General features: G+C 49.4%; 2 protein-coding genes across 6 annotated transcripts in view; one reads left to right on the forward strand and one right to left on the reverse strand.

Moving 5' to 3' along the window:
• Positions 1 to 8,100, forward strand: part of CCDC93 (CCC complex scaffolding subunit CCDC93) — an 88,758-nt gene extending 80,658 nt beyond the window's left edge. For all 4 annotated transcript variants that reach the window (XM_081052188.1, XM_081052191.1, XM_081052189.1 and 1 more), the window contains one exon: positions 3,053 to 8,100. In XM_081052188.1, coding sequence (XP_080908314.1) covers positions 3,053 to 3,106 — 54 coding nt within the window. In that variant the 3' untranslated portion in view covers positions 3,107 to 8,100. The remainder of the gene's footprint in view (positions 1 to 3,052) is intronic.
• Positions 8,101 to 9,341: 1,241 nt separating this feature from the next.
• On the reverse strand, positions 9,342 to 21,194 carry LOC308498843 (5-hydroxytryptamine receptor 5B). 2 transcript variants are annotated; one of them, XM_081051580.1, is made up of 2 exons: positions 20,491 to 21,194; positions 9,342 to 10,522 (listed from the first exon to the last, which is right to left on the reverse strand). In XM_081051580.1, the coding sequence occupies exons 1-2, from the start codon at positions 21,106 to 21,108 to the stop codon at positions 10,190 to 10,192; spliced, it is 951 nt and encodes a 316-aa protein (XP_080907706.1). In that variant the 5' UTR covers positions 21,109 to 21,194; the 3' UTR covers positions 9,342 to 10,189. The 2 variants fall into 2 exon arrangements, with proteins under 2 accessions (XP_080907706.1, XP_080907705.1); XM_081051579.1 differs by having other exon boundaries at positions 20,332 to 21,194.
• Positions 21,195 to 21,788: the final 594 nt, after the last annotated feature.

A 21,788-nucleotide genomic window follows, 5' to 3' on the forward strand; every position in this document is an offset into this window, starting at 1 on the left:
GTCAGTCTTTGCCCTGGAGGGACTGATGTACATGTGTGATCAGGGAAGGGCTGTCAGTTCGGAAGAAGGTGGCCATGGGCAGAGCAAGAGTCCTTCGGCCAGGGAGCAGCTGGCTAAAGGCCTTAAGCCTGAACATCGTGGGAGAGTGAGCAGAAGAGGTGTGCGAGGCCTGGGAACTGGGACGGACCTTTCCGAAGGGCCAGTGAGTGAGCTGGCAGGGAACAGACGGGCCCGCTGCTCCCTAATGGAGCTCTTTCTTCCCTTTAATTCAAATCACTCACAAAGAGAGAAGGCCCAGAGGAGAAGGATTACATTTCAAATGGTGCATGGACACGCCAGCACTGCCCTTTTGACAGCAGAAACAAAAAAACAAATTAAGTTGGGAGGATAAGTATAAACTGTCAAAATCAAAGCAAATAAGCAACATGGAAAAGCTCATTCTTGCACTGCAGGCTCTCAGCGCTGCAGGCTTGGGATGACCTCTAAAGGAACCGGTTCCTTCAAATACGTTAAGTATCAAGATTTCTGTGTTCCTGTCACACCAGGGGAGCACCCCGAGACCAGGCGCTGGCCTGTGCCTCAGTGTTTTTCCGTCCAAAGCAAGTTGGAAAAAAAGGGAGGGAAGCGTGATCTGTTCTTCAGACAGCTAAATATATTTCATTTAAAGGACTCACCTTTGAAAAATAATAGCATGTCCTCTTGTATCTTGATGTTAAAATTGCCTTCCTCTTATAAAATAACGGTGACAGTGCATAATTCTTTATTTTTGTTAACATTTTACTTGGCAGAAATTTTTAATTAGCAACCATGTGTTAATGTCACAAAGCCTTAAACTCTTTCCCACAAGCTCCTCCGGGGTAATTGGGGGTCAGCACAGGTGTTGAAGAGGAGGTGATGGCGGCTTGCTTGCTGCTCCCCACCTCCAGCCAGAGTAATTCTCCTGTTTTACATATTGCAATTCCAAGTAAGATATCGTTAGTGGTAGAAAAGCAGCTTGAAAGTTGTGCTTCGATCCCAGGGTGCAGCTTCTCGCAGAACCCTCTCTGTTTTGGCCTCTTCACCTGCCTCTTCCCACCCGCTCAGTCTGCTCCCAGTTCTGAATTCCCCCCCACGTGCTGGTCTCTAGCTCTTGGCTGGACAGTGATTCCTCTTCGTGCAGAGTAGTGTTGTTGTCCAGATGTGGTCTTGGCCGCCCTCTTGCCTGCGGTTTGTTCCACGTATCTGAATCCCAGTGACGCCCCCGGCTCCGTGTAGACACCAAGTCACACCCTCATCCTGACTCCCTGCCTCTTCTGGACCTTTTTGTAGAGACATTGGGTTATTTCTAAAATTCCACTGGCTGGCCGGCCCTGGAGAGTTTGTTAATAACAAGTCTTCCAGGAAACAACACGTACTCGTACTCTAAAATCAACTTAATCACAGTATTACTCAATTAAGTAATTGTGTCTCTAAACCACAATCTCTGACAAGGTCACCAAACCAAGATTTAAATTCTGGCCTAGCACTGATGAATGCAAACCATACGTTTTTATGAAGCTGCCTTTGCATACATAATCTTGAGTGAGCTGAAGTAAGTGCTGTGTCTGGGTCTTAAGGTCTTCAGCAGGAAAGAAAGAGGCAAGGAGACATTTTCCCTTTTCGTCTTTAAAAAGTACTTAGAAATCAAGAAAATACTATAACAAGTACTATGGTACTATAAAGTACTATAACTGCCTGTTCTTGTTCCAGCTGTACCCCTCCCCACTTTTTTTTTTGGCTTAAGATTATTTCTCCCAAGCAAACCTCAATAACTCGCTTTTAAAAGGACACCTTTCTTCTTAACTTTTCTAACAGAAGAATGTTACTCAGCTTCACCTTTTGTCTCTTCCCACCCCTGGGAAAAAATTAACTTCTTCTCCCTCCCAAAACATGTGCTCAAAAAGTGTCAGAGCACCTTGCTCTGACAGAAGAATTTAGCCTTACCCCCAGCCCTGCATCCTGTCTCTTCCCAGCTCTGAGGGGAAGATAATGTAAGCGCTGCACGTGAGCCTGCATTTGTCTCGATAAAACCAGGGTCATTGCATGTATGAGCCTGATGCTGCCTGAAGTGCAAAGGGCCTCCAGAAAGCTGGGAGCACTTCGCCAGGCCCAAGTAGATGGAAACAGTGACTTTGGGGGCTTGGATGCAGAGGGTTCAAGGGTAAAACTAAGTTTTTCTTCCACAGTAAGTGGCTCTCCGGGGAAGTGTGGCTACTGGAGCTGGCTGCACTGCCAGGCGGGGCCTTGAGCTCAGCCTCCCGGGCTCTTCCCATCACCACGTTCGCCTCTCGGTTTAAAGCAGGGCTCCTTGTGACGTGGCCCAGGGAATGGTGGTGATTTTTGCTAGCTGGTGGAGCCCTCCTGAGCTGTCAAGGCCAGTGGGAACAAGGCAAGAGGACACACAGAGAAACCTCAGGCTGTGTGAAGAAGGGGGTACAAAATGGTACACAGGTGGCTTTACACCGCTGGGCATTGGTGCCAGAGGAAGAGTCAGAGGCCTCACACAGCTCTTTCTTAAGCGGGGAGCTGTCCCTTCATGCATGGCTCTCATGTTTTCTGTGAGCTTTCTTTCTTTCTTAAAGTCGATATTCTTAACCTTCACTGGTACCAGAGTAAGAACTTCTCTGCTCTGTCCGTGGTGCTCCTTACTCTGTTTCCACGGACCTTCCCTCTCCCTCCCTACTCACCGTAGTAATCCAAGACTGGCACGTGAGTGTCTGCCTTCTGCTTCTGTCCCACTGAAGGTTTTAGAGGCTTCAAGAAGTCTTTTGGAGTGACAGTGCCTAGTCCTGTCATTTTGTTCTCAGTCTGACAGTGCAGAAAGCAGGCGTCATTAGAGCTGTTTTGGCTGTGAAAGGAAGCATGTTACCAGGCAGTTTCACCGTGCTGGTGGCAGCATGCTAGGAAGCCTGTTCAGTTGGTCAGAAGATGTCTCCCGTGGACCTGGGGGAAGGACAGCAAGGTCACGTGGGCTTCACATGGGTGCTAACTTCGCGCCACCTGTCTGCACACACTCTCTCTGCTTCCCCTGCAGGAGGGCCGCAAGAACGAGGTGCTGCTGTCCAAGGTGAAAGCCAAGGCCTCCTGAAATTCCCCAGCCATCATTGTACGTCACTGATTTTTGTTTAAATGCCATGTATCAGCTACAAGATCATGAAATGGTTCTGAACACTATGGTAGAGAGATGAGGGTGTAATGATTTTCAGCACCCTGGATACTTTCTGTCTCCTGCTGGCTTCCATTCCATCTCTGTTGGTCGTCGTTGATGGATTCAGACAGTGTAAACATTGTGGCCTGGATAACAACCATCATCCTCTGAAGAAGTGTGGGCAGTATTTGTTCTCTGTGTCCATGAACTTTTATTTCTGCAGTAACATTGCACATAGGACGGTACCTATGTCTGTATGGACTCTGAATAAAGAGGAATTCCTTTGTTCAGCACATATGAATTGAACAACCACTGAGAAGTTAGGCATTGAGGGAGATGGAAGTATAAAACAGTCCTGCACGCTGGGCACCCAGCACGTGGCCCAGGGAGCAGATACAGCCCACTTGACCCCAGAGCTTGGCCAGCTGGGAGATTTCTTAGTAAACAAAGGCCTTCATAGCTGAACAACCATCCCAGGTGAGCGCTGCTCACCTGGGCCCTTCACTTGCCCATAGTGCCTTTTGTTCCTGGCTCCTTGAGGTGCCAGCCAGCAAGCTTAATGGTGTAGTAACTAGGATGAAAACTCAGTGTCTGCCATTGGCTTAATCCTTCCGCATCGCTCAAGTTCATTTCACCAGAAATAGAAACATGGGCCTCACGTTGAGGACTTAGATAAAAATCACGCCTTACTACGGGATGGCCTAGCTCTCGTTTGAGTCACAGCCAGACTGTGGATGGTCTGGTGCATTCCCCACGTTAAGAGCGCACTCCGTGTGCCCTGCCTTCCGGAGGCCATGGTCTGAGCACGGAGAGGGAGGTGCGACACACACACGGTTCTCTGCAGGTCAGGGCAGTGTGTGACACATCTCAGCACGGACCATGAGCAGGTCCCAGGTGGTGTCAGGAGGAAGAGCAGTGAGTGGTGCAGAGATCCAGGAGGCTTCGTGGAGGAGGCACGATGGGGGCCTGATCTGAAGGAGGCACAGATAGGTGGGAAGGCCATTTGAGATAAAGTACAACTGTGGCTGAAAATGCAAGAGTGTGCGGGAGAGCACAGGGAGTGCTTGTGGGAAAGGAGTGGACAGGCTGGGGCCGGCCTCTGTGCAGGAAGCTTTAGAGACCAGTCCGGAAAGGTGGGCTGGGACCAGCCTTTGGAAGGCCTTGCAGGGAAGGCTGAGGGGCTGACTTCATGCCCTGGAAATGAGCAGCCCAAAGCAAACACGGACCTGCAGCCCCGGCCCCCAGCGACCTCGCAGCTCAGTCACGTTCAGGAAGCCCCAGCTTGAGGTTTGTGATTCCTTCCGCATAACCCTTGCACACATACCAGTCAACAGGTTTGGGCCATAAAACATAAAAGCTTAAACATGGCAGGCACATGGGCCATCCAGGGCAGCGACAGGAATATCATGTTCATTTTTAGTTCCCTGATGTATGTGATTAAGCAGAGCTGATGTGTACAGACTTAACTAAAGAAAATCTCATACTGGACTAACAGCAGCCATTGGTTGGCGGGCCAGGGCTGGTGAGGTCTGCCTGACGGGGATGGGGGTGGCTGCCGCCAGGGCTGGGTAGAAGCAGCGGCATTTGAAGCGGCCTTCCCATGCTGAGCCCTGGACGCCTCCACGTAGGCTGGTCCCTGCACCATGCTCATTTGTGGATTTTGAAGGGGCTCAGTGAAGTGAAAGTACGAAATTGCCAAAGAGCAAGTGGCACTTGGATGGCAGAGAGAAGACAGCAGTTTGACTGAATTACTTCAGGTTCAGGAAAACTCCGTTCTCTTGTTGAGAAGCTCACAGACCTCCCTAACTAACAACTTTTGGAGGAGTTAGGAGATTATTCAGATATTTGTTCAAAGATGGTGGGAGGAAGAGTGAGTGACGTTCTGGGGTTACCATAGGCCACCTCTGTGTGTTGTTGGGGAAAGTATGGCAGGACGAATTTAAAGCAACCAACCTTTATTTTTTAAAAGGGGGGCCTTCGTGTTGAGCTGTGTTTCTAAAGAGTTTTATTTGGTTTGGTTTTGTTGCAGGGAGGTATCAGGAGATATCTTTTCCCTTTCTTTCATCCTCAAGGCCTAATACAAATAATAAATGAGTTTCTGTTCCTTTAACACATTTTGAATCAGACAGCAGAAGCCAGCCTGGAGAAAGCCACGTTTGCCTGCAGATAATCCACAGAGTAGGTGGTGCCTCTGAGAGTACTTAGGATATGACATGTGCTTTATATTTTATAGTCGGGCCGCACAGGCTGAGGCGATGCCCCGAGGTCCCAATGATTTCAGACGCCAGCAGGGGGGCCAGGACCATGTCTTCCTATGGGCGCAGACAGTGTGGCTGTGTGTTCTACCAAAAGGGAGGGGAGGGGGCATCCCTCAGTTACTTTAATGAAATTGTGTCAGGAGGAATGAGGTCCCCGGAAGCATGCAGTTGTCCCTGCGTGGCCACAGCAGTGCACTTCACTAACGGCAGACGTCCCGCGGCTGGACCCCGGGCTCTGGAGTTCTCGGGCAGCCTCGGATGGGAGCTCCCCTCCCTCCCACACGCATTACATGGGGCTGCTTTGGTTTAAACCAAAATCGGCACTGCTCTGAGCAGGACAAACCAGAAGATCTTGAGGCATGTGGGGAGATACTTGGGACATATTTCCTGTTGTCCTTGGCCTGGGTTCAGTCTCGTGGGTCACTGGGGTCAGGAAATAGCACTCGAAGGAGGTGCCGAGTGTTAGAGAACAGCTGCCATGGTTACACGTAGGGGTTTGCTTCTTTGTTTACAGAGAGGGCAGATTCCAAGTCTGTTGGGCCTGAGCTCTTGTTAGAGTGGAGTGCATGGTTTTAACTGGGTTCCGGTTCGTAGCCCGTGTTCTGTGGATAGCCAGGTCCTGCCATTGTCCACTGAGTGAGAGCAGAGCAGAAGGCAGGGGGCTGGTCCAGATAGGAGGCCTTTCCCCGCCTGAAGAAGCTCCCTGACAAACATCATAGCTCTCAGGACCTTCTGAAACCAGGGGCAGAAGATGGGGAAGGCCTCAGGCAGCCCTCTTACTCCCTCACAAAGTGCCATCCCTGTGTCATCAATGACCCAAGTCACCTCTAGTGACCAGAGCAAACCTGCCTGAAAGGGCACTTTGCTCTGTAAACCTGTGCCTCCCTGATTTCTGTCGCTTCAGCCCCACATGGCTTTGTCTTGCCCACTCTGCGGGGGGCTGATGATCAGTGTAAGAGGGAAGCAGGCACTGTAGCAATACGTTTTAACAGTGACTGGCTGAGCCTGAGATGTAGCTAATCGGCCTGAAACATGCTTGAGGAAGAACACTTTCAGGAAGCCCTGTATGACTTAGTGCCGTCCTCCACGGAAAAGCACACCTCACTGCAGAGCAATGCAGTGGGGTCCAGTAGGAAGAGGAGCCCTGGGTCTGGCTGTGTGGCTGGGCACTCACTGGGTGACGTGCCTTGTGTGATTCGTCTTCAGCGCCCCCCACTCCTCCTTACAGCACATGGTGATGGGCTGCATGAAAAATAATTTACCGTGGCCTTCTCTCCTCACAATAAACATGTAAAAACATTAGGGGGGGTTTGGGAGCTGGACTGCAGCCAGTTGGACAATGTGGGGATACTCAGTTCACCATGCCAGCCTCATGTCAGTGGCTCAAACCAGCAAGTTCCCACCCGCCCGTGGCCATTGGCCTGGCCTGTTGCCACGCCTGCACCGCTCTCCCTCCGAGGTCGTGGGCGGTGGTTTTCCCTGACCATCTCATACTGGTACAGCCCATTCAGTGTCAGCCTGCAGGCCTGCTCACACTCTGCCCTTGCCCTGCTGTCTGTCTGGACGGCACTTGGTGGCACTGTGAATCATGGTCCTTTGTGAGCCCTGCCTCCCCTCTGGAGTGTAAGAGCAACAACACAAGCAGGGGCCTGGTCTGCGTGACCACAGCCTCCCCAGCATCTGGCTAGCCCGAAGAATCAGGACATTCCGATTGGGTAAAATAGCTTCTTTCAGTTGCAACTCTGCATCCCTGTATCAGCAAACTTTAGATGCAACCTTTCGTCTAATTTATGCTTAGTTTGCGAACGGGTAGACAATTTCATTCAGCAGCTCTAGAGAATCTCAGGATGTATTTGTTCCACTTTAACCTTGAAGGTTGAGATGAAAACGGTGTCAGAGGTTTCACACCTTTCAAAGGAATTACCTTTTCCTGATGTTTGGTTTTCCCCTCATGGGGTGAGGAGGGGAGGGGGGCACACTGGTGCAGAGATTAGATCACAATTCTGCTTTGGCTCAGAGTATGTCCTGAATCTAAAGGTAACTTGACTGGTTGAAATGACAGCCGCACGAAAGCAGGCAGTGGAAAGCAGCACTCGCTTACAGTGGTGTGTGGGTTGCACAGCCTCCTTGGAGGGCAGCTGGGCCGGATCACTCAAAAGTGCAAATGCATAGACTTTGAGCCACCAGTGCTACTTCTCACGTTTCCTGTGTACAAGGATGTTCATTGCAGCATTGTGTGTGACAGCAAAAAATTGGGATCTACACCAACATAGGATGATGGTTAAATAAATGATGGGGAATCCATACAATGAAATATTAAAAGAACAGAGCCACTGTGTATATACTGCCATGGAATGGTCCCCAGGGTGCATGGTTAACGGGGGGAAAGGTTCAGTAGTGTTTAGTACACTAGTGTTTATTTTTAAAAAGAGGAAGGGGATGAATGTGTGTGTGTGTGTGTGTGTCTGTATCTGTACACACACACAAATGTGTATCAAACACATCTGTGCGCACATGCCTAGGTTATCTCTGGGAGAATACACAGCAACTTGGCAGCCTTGGTTTGCCTCTGGGAAGAGGGGTGGGAATTACTTTTCACTGTATACCTTTTGTACCTTTTGAATTTTGTACCATGTACATGTATTATCTATTAAAAAAATAAAGTTTTTAAATTTTAATTTGGTTTACTTTTTTTAAAAAAAAGAAACAAGACAGAAGATTCTCATGTAATAAATTGGCTTTCCTTAAGAATTTAAAGCCCTAGAGCCACAGTTAAATTATCCTTTTCTTGAGTCGGAGGGAAACTAGGGAAGTGAAAAAAGGAACAGCTTTGGGGAGACAAGCGGTGAAGATGGTTCTGCTCCAATTGTGTGAGCGCGTGGGGGTGATGGGAACCGACTGAGGTGGCTACGCCCCGGGAACAGACTCGGGCTGCCGCAGGGTTGCCTCTTTCTCGGGAGCATCATAGCACAACCCCTGTTCTTCGGGCCTTTGCGGTTCAAAACATGGAGATGGTACCTCTGAGCCATGGTCCAAGGGGAGCTGTTAAGATCCTCTGCATGCCATTCCTGTCCTGCGTGGAAACCTGCCATGGGCGATCCTCTCCCCCCATCCCTTTCCTTACCGGCAGAACTCTGATTTTATCCACCTCGGGCGGCGATGGTCTAGCCCCAGGAGAGGATTCATGACAGCTGTTCTAAGAGTCATAGGAATCCTATTTCTCTGCCAAGAACTGGTTTACACATGGGTATCTAACCCACTAACAACCAGTATCTGCTACAACAGCTGCACATGGTGGCTGGTCGATAAATAGTCCTCCTAAAATTTGTTCCTGATTGTGCATTTTATGAAGGACGGGATAGGGGAGAAGGTCATTAACACCGCCTGGTGTCTTTCAGCCAAAAGGGGAAAATCCCCAATAATAGCCCCGAGCTTAAGCTATAGCCCTTAAAACACAACAATGATGGATAACTGAGAAGGCCATTTGAGAATTACATACCTACCCGCCCCACTTCTTCCAGCTTAAAGAACGTCTCCATACCTCAGACATCAGATGAGCCAATGGTGGAGTGCACTGTTTTGTGTAAATTAAAAAGCCTAATCAGTAGGCAGCCAGCCCACCTCAAAAATCAGGTAGACTGTAGCCGAGATGATTTAGTCCAGGTGTCCCCCTCGTCAAGGCCCTTGGATTCAAACATACATTTAATAATAACAGAAAGGCCAAGAGTCACCATGGCAGTTTGAGGAGGGGTTTTGGTGGAGGTGTTTGTTTTCGCATTCCACAACAGCCATTTTCCCATTCTCAGTGATGTGTGTGTGTGTGTGTGTGTGTAGATTAGAGTGATAGATACAGATGATAGATAGTAAACAGATATGCATGTATACACACGTACATAAATGATTCTGAGCCTAGAAATGAATGCTTCAAAAGTATTTTTATTACATATATACAAGTCAGTATGGTGAAGTAATGGGGAAATTCCTCACAGCTGCTCCCTGTGTGGCCCAGAAGTGGAGAAAAGACCTCTCCAGGGGTTCTCGATGGTGCTGCACACTGAAATCACCTGGGGAGCTTTAGAAAGCACTGCTGCCTGGGGCTCACTCCCCAGAAATGACCATGTAATTGATCTAAAAAGCCACCCAAGCATCCAGCAGTCTGTCACTGACCAAAAACAAAGTCTCCAGAGAACTTGATATATGTTACCAAATCTCTTTGAACACCCGATTCAGTAGATGTGGGTTTCACTGAACACTTTTATAAAACAAAACTTGAGATGATCCTCATCCCACAAATTGAGATATACTGTTGGGGAAATGGGTTGAATTGGGTTGATAAAGAGTCACGGAAGGACTGTTTCACAAAGGACACACACAGTCTCCTCAGTGGGCCACAGCTCTCGGAGGAATATGGCATTAGACAAAGGGAAGGCAAATCAGCTTTGACTCGGTCAATTCCAACCAAGGAGCAGTCACTGCCTACAGTGCTGTCTGGAACAGATTCGGAAACCGAGTTCCCGCTCAGTGAGGAAATGCGCCGGGATTGATTAGCAATGTCCGCCACACATACGGGCATGGGAGTCACCGCACACAAGCCACACATGGGCTGCCTTTGGCACTGCTGTTCTCCAGTCCAGGCCCAGTGCTATGGCTCAATGTCACTGACACTCAGTGGTGGGGGAAGGAAGGCTCCAGGAGAACTGCTAACGGGGAGAAATCCAAGTTCCCTCCCCACAACGCTCCGTGCATGTCTCTCCAAGCCCTGTGTTTATCGCTGCTTGGTAAAGAGGCTTTTGAAGGCATTGTTGTAGTTCTTGTTAAATGCTGTGTAAATCAGGGGGTTGAAGAAAGAATTGGAGTAGCCGAGCCACAGAAATATGCTTTTCCAGATGGGGGGTAGGCTGCATGCACAGAGGGGACTGATGAGCTCCGTCAGGAAGAAGGGGATCCAGCACAGCACAAACACGCCAATGAGAATGCCCACCATCAGGGCCGCCCGCTTCTCCTTCTGCTCCCGCCACGAGTCCCCAGCCACCTGAAAGGCCACCGTTGGTCGCCGCACGGTGAATACCATCTCGGCCTCATGAGGTGCCTCCTTCTCCTGGAACAAAGGGAACGTGGTATTAAAAAATAAAACAACAATGGACGAGTCCTGACATGAGGCTACTCCGGTCTCGGCCACCACCTCCCCTGCAGCCTTACTCAAGATGCATGTAGACCATAATCCATTAAAAATATTAGGTGAAAAAGCTCCTGAAACTGTAGGTTAAAATAAGGTCTGAAGGTTCTTCAGGGAGAGTGGCAACCCCCACAACGTCAACTAATCTGATATAAAAAGGGAGGGAGGCAGTTAAGAGCCTGGGTGCCTGGGCGTCAGACCCAGGCTTGAGTCCCATCTCCATAGATTATGTCCCCCTCTATGAAGCTAGGTGACCAGAGTCCCCTCCGCCTACCATTCCCAATTCATGAAGATGAATTCATGAAGATGAATTGGGAATGTGTGTTGGATGCCCAGCACAACCCCTGGCCCATGCACTCATCCATTCAACACTCATGGAGTGGGCTTGGGGCTGGGACTAGGACCCCCAAATAGAACAGACGCAGGCCTGCCCCTCACAAAGTTCACAGCTGGAAAGGCAGCCTGTAAACACTAATATTGCAAGAAATTATTTAACTACTGTGTTAAATGAATTCAGTGTAAGTTATGGGACAATTCTGTATTGCCTAGCTGCAAAAAACCAACTGTAAATGCTTTTGTGGTAATAATTAGCTGCCATTTAAGGAGCCCCAGCACAGGCTCCACCCCTCACTGCCACCCTGTGGTTAACACCTCTTCACCTCCAGAGTCTCAGCCTAAAGGCTACCAAGACTGAGTGGCCTTCCTGACGCTCCCAACCGTATCACCGTTTGGTGCCATGTTCTCCTCTTGCAGCCATTTGTGTGATGTTGGCTGTGATGTCTGGCCCAAGCTGTAGGAGGGCAGGGACTGCCTCTCCCTTGTACACTGTCTGTCTGGCAGCAGCACCTGGCACCAGGAAATAGCTGCTAAATTAATGATGGATTTTACAACAGAATGGTCTACAACTATATGTCTCTTCCTTTTCGGAATGCTGCCAGGCATGGCCACAAATGCCACCGAACACACACAGGCAAGAGGCTCCCAGGCAAAGGCTGTGTCTGGTTAGACACGACCGGACACAGCTGTCAGGACAGCCACACGACCGACCGTGCGCACTTGACAGTGGTCATGCACATTCACTTGTCTTCTCTCACGTGGGTCACCGTGGCCAAAGCCAAGCAGGTGGAGAAGTTCCCAAGTGGCCTGACTTAGGCAAACCCAGGACTCCGCACTCAGCACTGCCTTCAAATCCAGGGTCTTCTACTTCCCCCACCACCCCGGGTTCTGTTAGTACAGGCCACTAACTTGACCTGAAAACAGATCACGAAGATGTGGACGAAAACCAGTCCTTTTCTTTGCGAGTGCTCACAGCATCCTGTGCCAGCTACTTGGGAGAGAGAGAATTGGAAAGACAAGTGACTCCAGCAACGGAACAAACTGCAGTCCCTCCTCTCACACCCCTTGCCCCCTCCTAAGCCCTGGCGTGGCAGACTGCACCCCTGGGGAGGGGGGCATCTACAGCCCCCTCTTGAATAAGCCCCCCAAGCTTCCCCAGTCCTCCCACAGGCAGGGGGGAGCTGCATGTCACCTTCCCCCGGTTGCAAATAATACCAACCAGTTCCCTCAGAGCAGACCATCATCAAGTCACGAAAGGAAGTCCGAGGATCAGACCTGGCTTCCTGAAATCACCCCGTGAATCTTTAGCCATCTGTTTTCGGGAGGGAAAAGTATTATCAGAGCACGAGAGGAAGTGGAAGGTACTTTGTTTTCCTCCCACTAAGCTCACTGAGAGTCACTTTTCCAGCCATTTCTCTGCTGACCTACATGATCTCGCAGGCACTTGACTTCCTCTACTGGGTAATGCAAATCCCAAATCCTTGCTATACTATTGAAGTGAAGAAATGGGGTGAATTCGGTTCAAAGAATCTTTGGGGAAGAGAAACAAAGCAAATGCACTGATTAAACAGGTTAAACCACTGCAGCATTAAGCAGAGTCTACCTTTACTCCAGCAGGGTGTCTGTTTGCTTAGAAGTCTGTGTTGACAGCTTTTCACCTGAGCCTGCTATGCCCTGTGTAGGGTAACGCTAGAAGACAATGATTCCAGAAACAGACTCAAAGAAAATGAGTCAATCAGGGATGATTCTGGTTTGCTGGGAGACCGACTCGTTTGGCTTTTCTTATTGGAAATGCAATAACTAGTAGGATACCAAAAGACCTGAAGAAGAGCAACACCCAAGAAGCTACTGTAAAACAGACACTATGCTAAGTGCTTGTCATGGATGACTCATCATCCCCACACCAAACCTTTAAGGCAGTATTGTTATTACTATTAGTATCACTATTTTACTGTTGAAAAAACACTCTGAGAGGTTAAATACCTTGTCCAAGGTCACAGAGGGGTTTATTTATTGTTAGATCTGATGCCAAACATGAGTAATTGGAAGCCACAACCGCATTCTTAACCCCTACTTGTTATTCTGCACCTTAAGTAAAAGTAATCGATCTGAATGGGTTCCCACAGAACCTGTGTTAAGGATCCTATGTAAGCTTGGGATGCTTTCAGAACAGACATCCATCCAGTAAGCAGCAACTGGCGCTGGGGCCACCCCAGAGTTTCTTCATCTTTCCTCTGTGGTCTTTGGCATATGTCTAGTACTTGGCTAGGTGGTTCCATACCCCATCTTAGTTATAATAGCAACCATGTAAGGAAGGAATGAGGAAACCAAGGCTCAGGTCAAGTTAGTGATTAGATAGGATACGATTCTGAGCCCCCAATTCTCCATCTCTAACTATGAACCTTTTCTGTATCGTAGACTTACTGTGAGGGTTACAGGGAGACAGTAGTATATAGTAGGACCTCATAAATGTCTGGTTCATGTCCACCTTTCCCTTCCCTCTCTTCTAAGAAAAACTCCAGCTGCCACAGAAGGAACCTACGGACATTTATAATCCTCTGAAGTTGTCAGGTAAACATCCTAATAGGAAATAGAAAGGGAGAGCCGAAAGAAGAATGGTTCCCCATCACTGTGGAGCTACCAGTTTGCACTCTGACCACACAGCTCAGGCATCCTGTTTGGCAAGACTCTCCACAAGGCTGGTGTCGGGGCAACCACATAATCCTAGTGGCTAATAACGCCTTACAACATCTGCGGACATGGAGAGACTTCTGATTCTGGTTGAAGGTGCTCTGGCTTATAACTGGAATTCCCTGTTTCTAACCAGAGCTCAGCAGGTCAGGACTTGGAATAACCGGGGTCCATTCTCTCTGCGCAAAGTTCACTGAGATAACTAAGGTGCAAGTCTCATTTCTCTAAGACACTTTAAAGAGATAACTAATCAAAATAGCCCCTCAAAGTAAACAGAAGCTGGCTAGCTGATCTGACAAACTAGAACAGGAGCGTTTCTCAGCTGCTACTCTTGTACAAAATAAACCAAGAAAATAAATTAAAGATGTTTTCTTGTAAAAAATAAAAGTAGAGCGCTGCTAGGCTAGGCTTGAAGAAAATTAATTTTCTCTTCAGTGTAATTATATACACAACAGATTATAACTTTGCTAAGCTCTTGGGTATGATCATACATAAAGTATAATTGCTATCATTCTTGTATTTGGAAAACATGGATTTTTATTGGGAGTTTAGTCACCATGGGATGGCTAAGGACCTACGGGAGTTAATGCTGAGAAGTGGCAATGTAATCAAGTGTGTTAATTAAAGTTAGACTACATTTGTGTTTTCAGCTCTAATATCATCTGAGCTACAGTCATCCCCCTTTATGTATGGGTACCAATAAAAGGTCCTCTGCTGAGGCAAGAGTTCTTAGCCTCAGGTCCCTGGACTGCCAGGCCAGAGATTCTTGGCACAAGTGGAGGGTGTAATGGAGAGACGGGAAGTTTTGCCTTCTGTATACACGTTGTCCAGCCTCAGTGCTCTGATGTGCCCGAGGACCAGGGCCCTACCTCAGAGAGTCCCAGAACTGGATGCAATGCCTGCATCCTCGGGAGAGCCAGTGGGGAAGAAAGGCTCAACCTCAGTCTCCAGCGATGGGCTTCAGGGAGTGCCCTATGCAAACTGGGCGAGCAACTCCTTCATATGTTTCTGGGTAGAAAATCCAAGGCTTTTTTCAGTATTCAAGGAATTCTGTGACCGGCTAAAAAGGTAAGAACCATGGAGTTTGGTTCTCACTCTTCCACTGAGAAGCTCAGCCTGGTCCAAGAACTACACGGATTTCAGAAGTAGCTTATTGCAAGGTCATCAGTGAAAACACACAGTCCCTGCACATTTGTCCACATCTGCCTTCATTTCTGCCCCCTCCACTCTTCCCTGGCAATCCAATCGGAGAGAAAAGTGCTAAAGAGGCAGGATGAACATAAAAACGTAAGGGGAACAAGGGTGAAGTTTATAGAGAGGGAAAGCCAGGGATGTTTCTGAAGCTGTAGTGAAAATGCTCCTTGGTGCACCCAAGAATTCCTGTCCACTCTCAGACAATGAGGTGCCAATCTTAAAAGAATCAAGCCGTGAAACCAGAATGTTTTGTTACCACTGGTATAATTTATTTCACTAAATTTCATTTCCTAAAGCTAAAATAACCTTGCAGTCTGGCATGGGAATGTGTTAGAGCCCTCAGTTCTTTAGTAGAATCAGAACGAGAATGGTGATTTTCTGCCACCCTCTTCCCATATCTGAGTTCTGACTGAATGAACCGTGGTCCCACATGCAGTTCCATCCACAAGCCCATCAGCTGCTTAGTCTTTGATTTGGTCCAGATGACAACCAAACGTTGGACAAGTGACAAAAACATAAAGGGCTGTGTACTTATTTCAGGTCGCTCGGGGCTGATATGCTGTATGTTTATGGCACTGGCTAATGTTAATATAGATGATTGGCTCAGAAAGCCAAATATTTTGTAATATGACATTATCTAAAACTTAGATCCAAGTTGTCACAAACCCTGTAGCTCAATACTACACATCTATCCTGCCCTTTACAGTTTATAAAGTGCTTTCCTATTCACTATTCAGTCTTTCAGCACCACTGTAGTCTGGACAGGCTTCTAGCAGAGCACCTATAAAACTTTATTGCATTTATAATTCTATAATTATGGTCTACTAAAAGTAATCCCTGGAAAGCAGAAACCTTGCTTGCTCATTCTTTGAAAACCTGAGGCTACCACACTGCCCGATACGTAGGTCAGTAAAACTCAGTCAAGTCATTTTGAACACCATCTGCATATCTTATTGTGGTGTGAAAAATCTGTCTACAGGGTCACTGACACTTCTTCTCAAGGTGGAGCCTAATTCCCCTTCCCTAGAGTGTGGGCAGGAAGTAGCGATGCACTGTAATGAATAGACTAAGGGAAGTGATCTTACGTAACTTCTGAGACTAGGCTGAAGAGGCACTATAGTGTCCTGCCTCATTCTTGGATAAGGGGGAGCCAGCTGCCATGTTGTGATGACACTCAGGCAGCCCTATGCCAACAGCCATGTGAGTGAGCCATCTTGGAAGCAGAGTCTCCAGCCCCAGTCAAACCTTGGAATGACTGCTGCCCCATCCATCATCTTGGCTGCAACCATAAGAGGCCTGTCATGCAGGGTGGCCTGCGGGGTCTCAGCTCCTGCTCCCCACATAAGAACACAGGATATGGTGAGGCCAAAAAGGAACACCCACGGAACCATAGGTAGGGGAGTCATACCGCTATAATCTCACTGGAGGCTGGATTCACATGATGTGTGACCTGCTGCCCGCTTTTCTGCCAACCGACAGATTCCCCTTGACTCGACTCCCCAGTGCAGCCGTGGCAGTTATATTAGTGGCCAATGGCTCAATGGTTACAGCTAATGGCCAACTAGCCACAGTTGATGGCCATCTACTACCCAAGCGAGCACCTTTCCACATGAGGCCAAGAGCCTGGAAACTGCACTCCTGGCTCTGTCCCCACAAGGCCTCAGGCAGAACCACCCAGCTACATTCTCAGTTCCCAGTGCCTGACCCACAGACATGTTTGTTATTTTAAGCCACTAAACACTGGGGTAATTTGTTACACAAGCAATAAATAATTAATCCACCTATGATGGTAACAGCAGTAAAAGGAATACAATAATAATTTATTACATAAAATTTGTAAGAGGAATTTTTAAAACTAATGAAAATAATATAGCAGCTATCATTTATGGTTTGTATTTCAAATACTCCATATACACTATTATCTCATGTACTCTTCACAAGAATATTACGAGGCAGTTGGCAATATTTCCACTTTACCTACAGGGATATGCAGACTTAGATTAAAACACTTGGCTAAAGCGCTAACAAGTAGCACAAAAAGAAATGAAATCCAGGTCTCATATACTCATTACTGTTATATTCATTTTTCTTCTAATTTTGAAAGAAATTAAGCCATTTCCATGGACTGCGCTCTCAGTAGTGGGCCTACTGTGCCTAAGTAGGTTCTGGTATCAATGGCAATCAAACAATTGAAAAGAAAAAAATGTTGATGTCCTATTTTAAAAGCCAAATAAATCATCTCTATTGACTTTGCTTTTTTTTTTCTTCTAACCATTGTAGGGCATAGGGTGGTAAGAAACAATCCTAACCCATGGAGGTTCCTTTGGGGCCAGAATATACTGAATATGTGATGCCCAGCCTAGGAAATTGAAACAAAGGATGGTGGGGTAGAAATGAACCCTGTCTCCTGAGAGAAGTGGGCAGTGCCTGTGCTCAGCTTTATTCAGCTCTCCTGGAAAGGGAAGTTCACCAAGGGTGCGTGGTTTTGAGATCCTGCTCCCCGTGCCCCACCATGGCTGGGATTTGACTGCCTCAATCCTGTGAAGGTGAGATCCTGTGAGCAGTGGGACAGTGCTCAGAAGTTCAGTTTCTGGAGACAGCATGGAGTTGTGAAAACATAATGAAAAAGGCAGTGACTTTAGATCTGGTACAAAATTCAGCTTCTTCACACTCAACAACTGTAGATGGTCTTGGATGAACTAACTTCATGCCCCTTAGTTTTATCATCTGGAAAATGAGGGCTGTGTGGCAAAGACAGCACTGCCCTAGATTTCACAGCTAGTGGCTGGACAATGCACTGTGAAGGGAAGTGACATATGTCCACTTCAGGGCTGCTACACAGCCTTATCAGAGGGGGATACGTTCCGAGACCCTCAGTGGGTGCCCGAAACCTCGGGTAGTACCAAACCCCATACATATTTTGTTTGTTCCTATACAGCTGGTCCTTGAATAACATCATTTCATTCAATGTGATTTCATTATAATGTTGAGATGCGGTAGGAATCTAACTCTTGTTTATATCAATTAGCCTGTGGTAAAACTGTGGTTTCCTTATACTGCATTTCACTTCACTTAAAGTTGAAGAACCTATTGATGAGCTTAAGTGAGGACTTATTGTACATACATACCTTTCATTTAAAGGAAGCACTTTATAACTTCTCTTTGGCATACTGAATTGCCAGCATCACTACTCTTGTGCTTTGGGGCCATTATTAAGTAAAATAAGGGTGATACGATGACAGTTGATCCGATAGCAGAGATGGCTAAGTGACTAATGGGTGGGCAGCATCTACAGTGGGGATATGCTGGACAAAGGGATGATGCATGTCCTGGGCAGGATGGAGTGGGGCGGCATGAGATTTCATCATGCTACTAAGAATGGCATGTGATTTAAAACTTAGGAATTGTTTATTTCTGGAACTTTCCATTGAATATTTTCAGACTGCAGTTGATCTCTGGTAACTGAAACCATGGAAAGCAGAACTGCAGATAATGGGGGGAGCTACTGTATCTCCACAGCAACCTTTGAAACCACATGTTCAAAACAGCAGAGCTAAAAAAGGACAAGTGGCCCAGACCCATGAGTTTCTTCCTGGAAGAGAGCTATGCAGGAGGGCCATCAGACCACGCTAAACTCTGAGTAAGAGTGAAATAAAGTCAGCAACATTACCCAAGAATTTGAGTGAAAGCTTCACGGAGCCTAAAGAAGAGGATACTCTCCAACACCATCTCATCCACAATCTCAGCAATATATGATTCAAGACTCTCAGCCATGACTTAGGCCAATACTATGTGTTAGAGAAGAGCACTCGCAGCCCAAAGTGGGGCCAGGGCTCGCTCCCGGTCCATTGCCAGTGAATAGCTAAATGACAACACTGTCCCTGTCTCCCAGAGCTCTTTCTCCCTGCAAATGACTACCCTGGACTGGCCAGGTTCCTGTCCAGTCACCTCCTCTTTGTATCACCTGCCTGAATGGGGTCTGTAAAAATGAACACTAAACTCAGGCTTGGCAAGCCTTTCTGATATCCATTGCACCAGGATTTTCTAGGTGCACATTGGATTGATGTGGTTATGAAAAGTCAGAGAGTCCTACCTTGGCAATCAGACAGAAAAGCTATCGTCACCCCAGGTATTTCCAAGGGACCTTTCAAAGAACATCAATTTTGAATAAATATCTCTCCTAACAACACTTTCCAATTATAGTCTTGACATTCCTATTTTAAGCTGCAAAATTCCTCTGTCACTTAACGAAGGGGGAAAAAGCCTGCTTTTTAAAACATGTATTTGAATAGCCTATCTGAGTTACCTTTCCAAAATTAAAACAAAACTAACAAGAAACTTACCCTTTCTCTTTCCCCCCTCAGGCTCCACCTCCCTGGTCCATATATTGGAAAGGAGCAATAAGTCCTGTTATTATCCAGGACTGTGAGTCTAAGACACCCCCTTACCACCACTGCCACCAAAAGGGAAACTTGGGGCTTCCACAGAGAGGAGGGAGCTGACATCTTTTAGGGCCTGGCCAAAAGGCAGAAAGCCTCCATTTTAAATAAATGGAGAGAAGTTCTGCCAAATTCAGTCTCCTCCACCTCATTCATTTCCAAGGTTTATTATCAGGCCTGTTACAGAACGCCCAGCAAGGTCCTGTGGGTCATCTTACTCCAGCCAGCTCCGCCTCCACAGTGGCCCAGACATTGTGATTCTCCTTCTTGATCTCATGTAATCCTCACCAAGAGCCCTATGAGCAGGAATCAACTTGTTGAAAGATGGGGAACAGGCCCACAGAGATGAAACAGATGCCCCACGGTCCTGGGCTGGGATTTGAAGGCAGGGTTCTATCTCCCTCCAAAGTAACTAGAGGAGGGCACTGAGGTTAGGATGGTGAAGGGAAAGTGACACTTGGATTTTATTTTATCCTCCCTCCTTCCATCTTGGCAGGGAGCTGGCCAGAATTATAGTCTCTGGAATGCAGAAGATGGACTAGGATGCGATGGGGACAGAAAATAAGGGATGAACGGTCACAGGAATGTGTTCATCTGCGCGATGAATTCCCAGCCCACCGCAGTGCCGAAGTGCCCCTTGGTCTATGCTGGACCAGGAGGTTGGCGGCTGCAGGACTCGCAGGAACACGTCACTCGGGGAAAAGCATCAGAGGGCGCCGCTGATCAGACGTGCCCTCGCCACTACCCAGAAACGCCGGCCCTGCGAGCGCCCTTCAGCCTCACGGTTCGGGGGTGCCAGCTCCAGCCCTGTTGTGCAGGTGCTGAAACCCTTTCCCCAGCACGCTCCAGGTACGCAGTGGCGACCCCTTCGCCCGAGCGCAGGATGCAGGTGATGAACCCCTCGATGTGCACGTCAGGTGAGCAGACGGCAAACTCCGCGCGCGCTGCTGGCCACGCTTTCCGCGCGCACCAAGGGCAAAAGCTTCCGCCGCCAACTGTTCCTCTCACCAAGCTTCCTCCTTCCCCAGCAACTCCTTGCTCCAAACCCCCACGCCTCAACGTGACCCTCACCTGCACCGTGGCGGGCAACGGCAGCACAGCCCTGCGACCGCGGCCGAAGCGAAACTTGGCCGCCTTGTAGATCTTCCAGTAGACAAACAGCACCACGCCCAGCGGCAGGTAGAAGGCTCCGCAGGTGGAGAAGACGGCGTAGGAGGGTTCCTGGCTTACCTGGCAGCGCTGGAGCTCAGCGTCATAGGCCTCTCCCCAGCCAAAGAGCAGCGGCGCCAGGGCGATGAGCGCAGAGAGCGCCCAAGTGAGGGCGATCATGAGCGCAGAGGCGCGGCTGCGGGTGCGCGGCGTGTACTGCAGGTGGCGCGTGATGGTCCAGTAGCGGTCCAGCGCCACCGCTGCCACGTTCCAGATGCTGGCGGTGCAGCACAGCACGTCGAAGGAGGTCCACACGTGGCACAGGCTCCGGCCCAGCCGCCAGCGCCGCGCGTCCGACAGCTCGCTCACTAGGCTCAGCGGCATCACCAGCGCTGCCACTAGCACGTCCGACACGGCCGTCGAGGCCACCAAGTTATGCGGCACACGATGGAAGGCGCGGACGCGCAGGATGGTGACCAAAACCAACAGGTTCCACAGGAAAGTGGCCGCGATCAGCAGCACCAGCAGCGTCACCACCAGCACCGTGAAGACGGAGACGGGCGGTTCTCGGCGGGGCAGAGCGGCGCCGCCTGGCGTCCACCCGACAGCCCTGCCAGGGCTCGCGCTGCTGCTACAGGCCTCCGGTCCCAGCGCGAGGGCGACGCCGGCGGCGGCTCCCGAGAGGTTCGCGGCTTCCATAGCGCGCTGCGCACGGTGTTCCGGCACCCCGCGGGGGACGCACGCGCGGCCCGGGGGCTCGCGCGGCCTGGGCGGGCGGGCGGGGCGGGGAAAGGGCCGCTGCGTCCCCGGGGAAGGCAAGCAGCGGTGCAGGTCGCTCTACCCTGGTCCCTCCTTGGGCCGCAGCTCCCCCTTTGGCGCCTCTGCCTGGAGCCCTCGTGGACCTCTTTCCCAGTGGAGGACACAGAGTGGGACCCTCAGGAGCCCAGCTCCTCTCGGCGCGCCAGTCCCTCCCACCTCTCCTAGGCGTTCCCGGGGCAACCAGCTGCCCTCGGGCTGCGGATTTCGGAGCGCAGCCGAGGGTCGGTGCGCACGGCGTGCTTGGAGAGATGCTCCCGGCTCCACCCAGGCGGCGCCGGGAGCTGGGCTGCACCAGGCTGGCGGGGGCGCAGGTGGTCTGCGGAAGCTGCCAGCAGAATGCAGGCCTTGACGCCGTCCCGCGGGTCTGCGCGCCTCCGCCGTGCGGAGGACACCCTAACTGCGAGAGCCTCCACGGGAAGTTCAGAGGCGCGTAAGAATTTCATAGCCGCCACCTTCGTGGACCCTGGGACGGGCTTGGTGGCAGGTTTGCGCTGAGGACACAGAGCTGAGGGGCCCGCCCCCATCCGGGACCGAGGGGATTTTGCTTTCCTCGAATCTGG

The sequence above is a fragment of the Rhinolophus hipposideros genome, assembly GCF_964194185.1.
Source record: "Rhinolophus hipposideros genome assembly, chromosome: 6".
Classification (NCBI taxonomy): Eukaryota; Metazoa; Chordata; class Mammalia; order Chiroptera; family Rhinolophidae; genus Rhinolophus; species Rhinolophus hipposideros.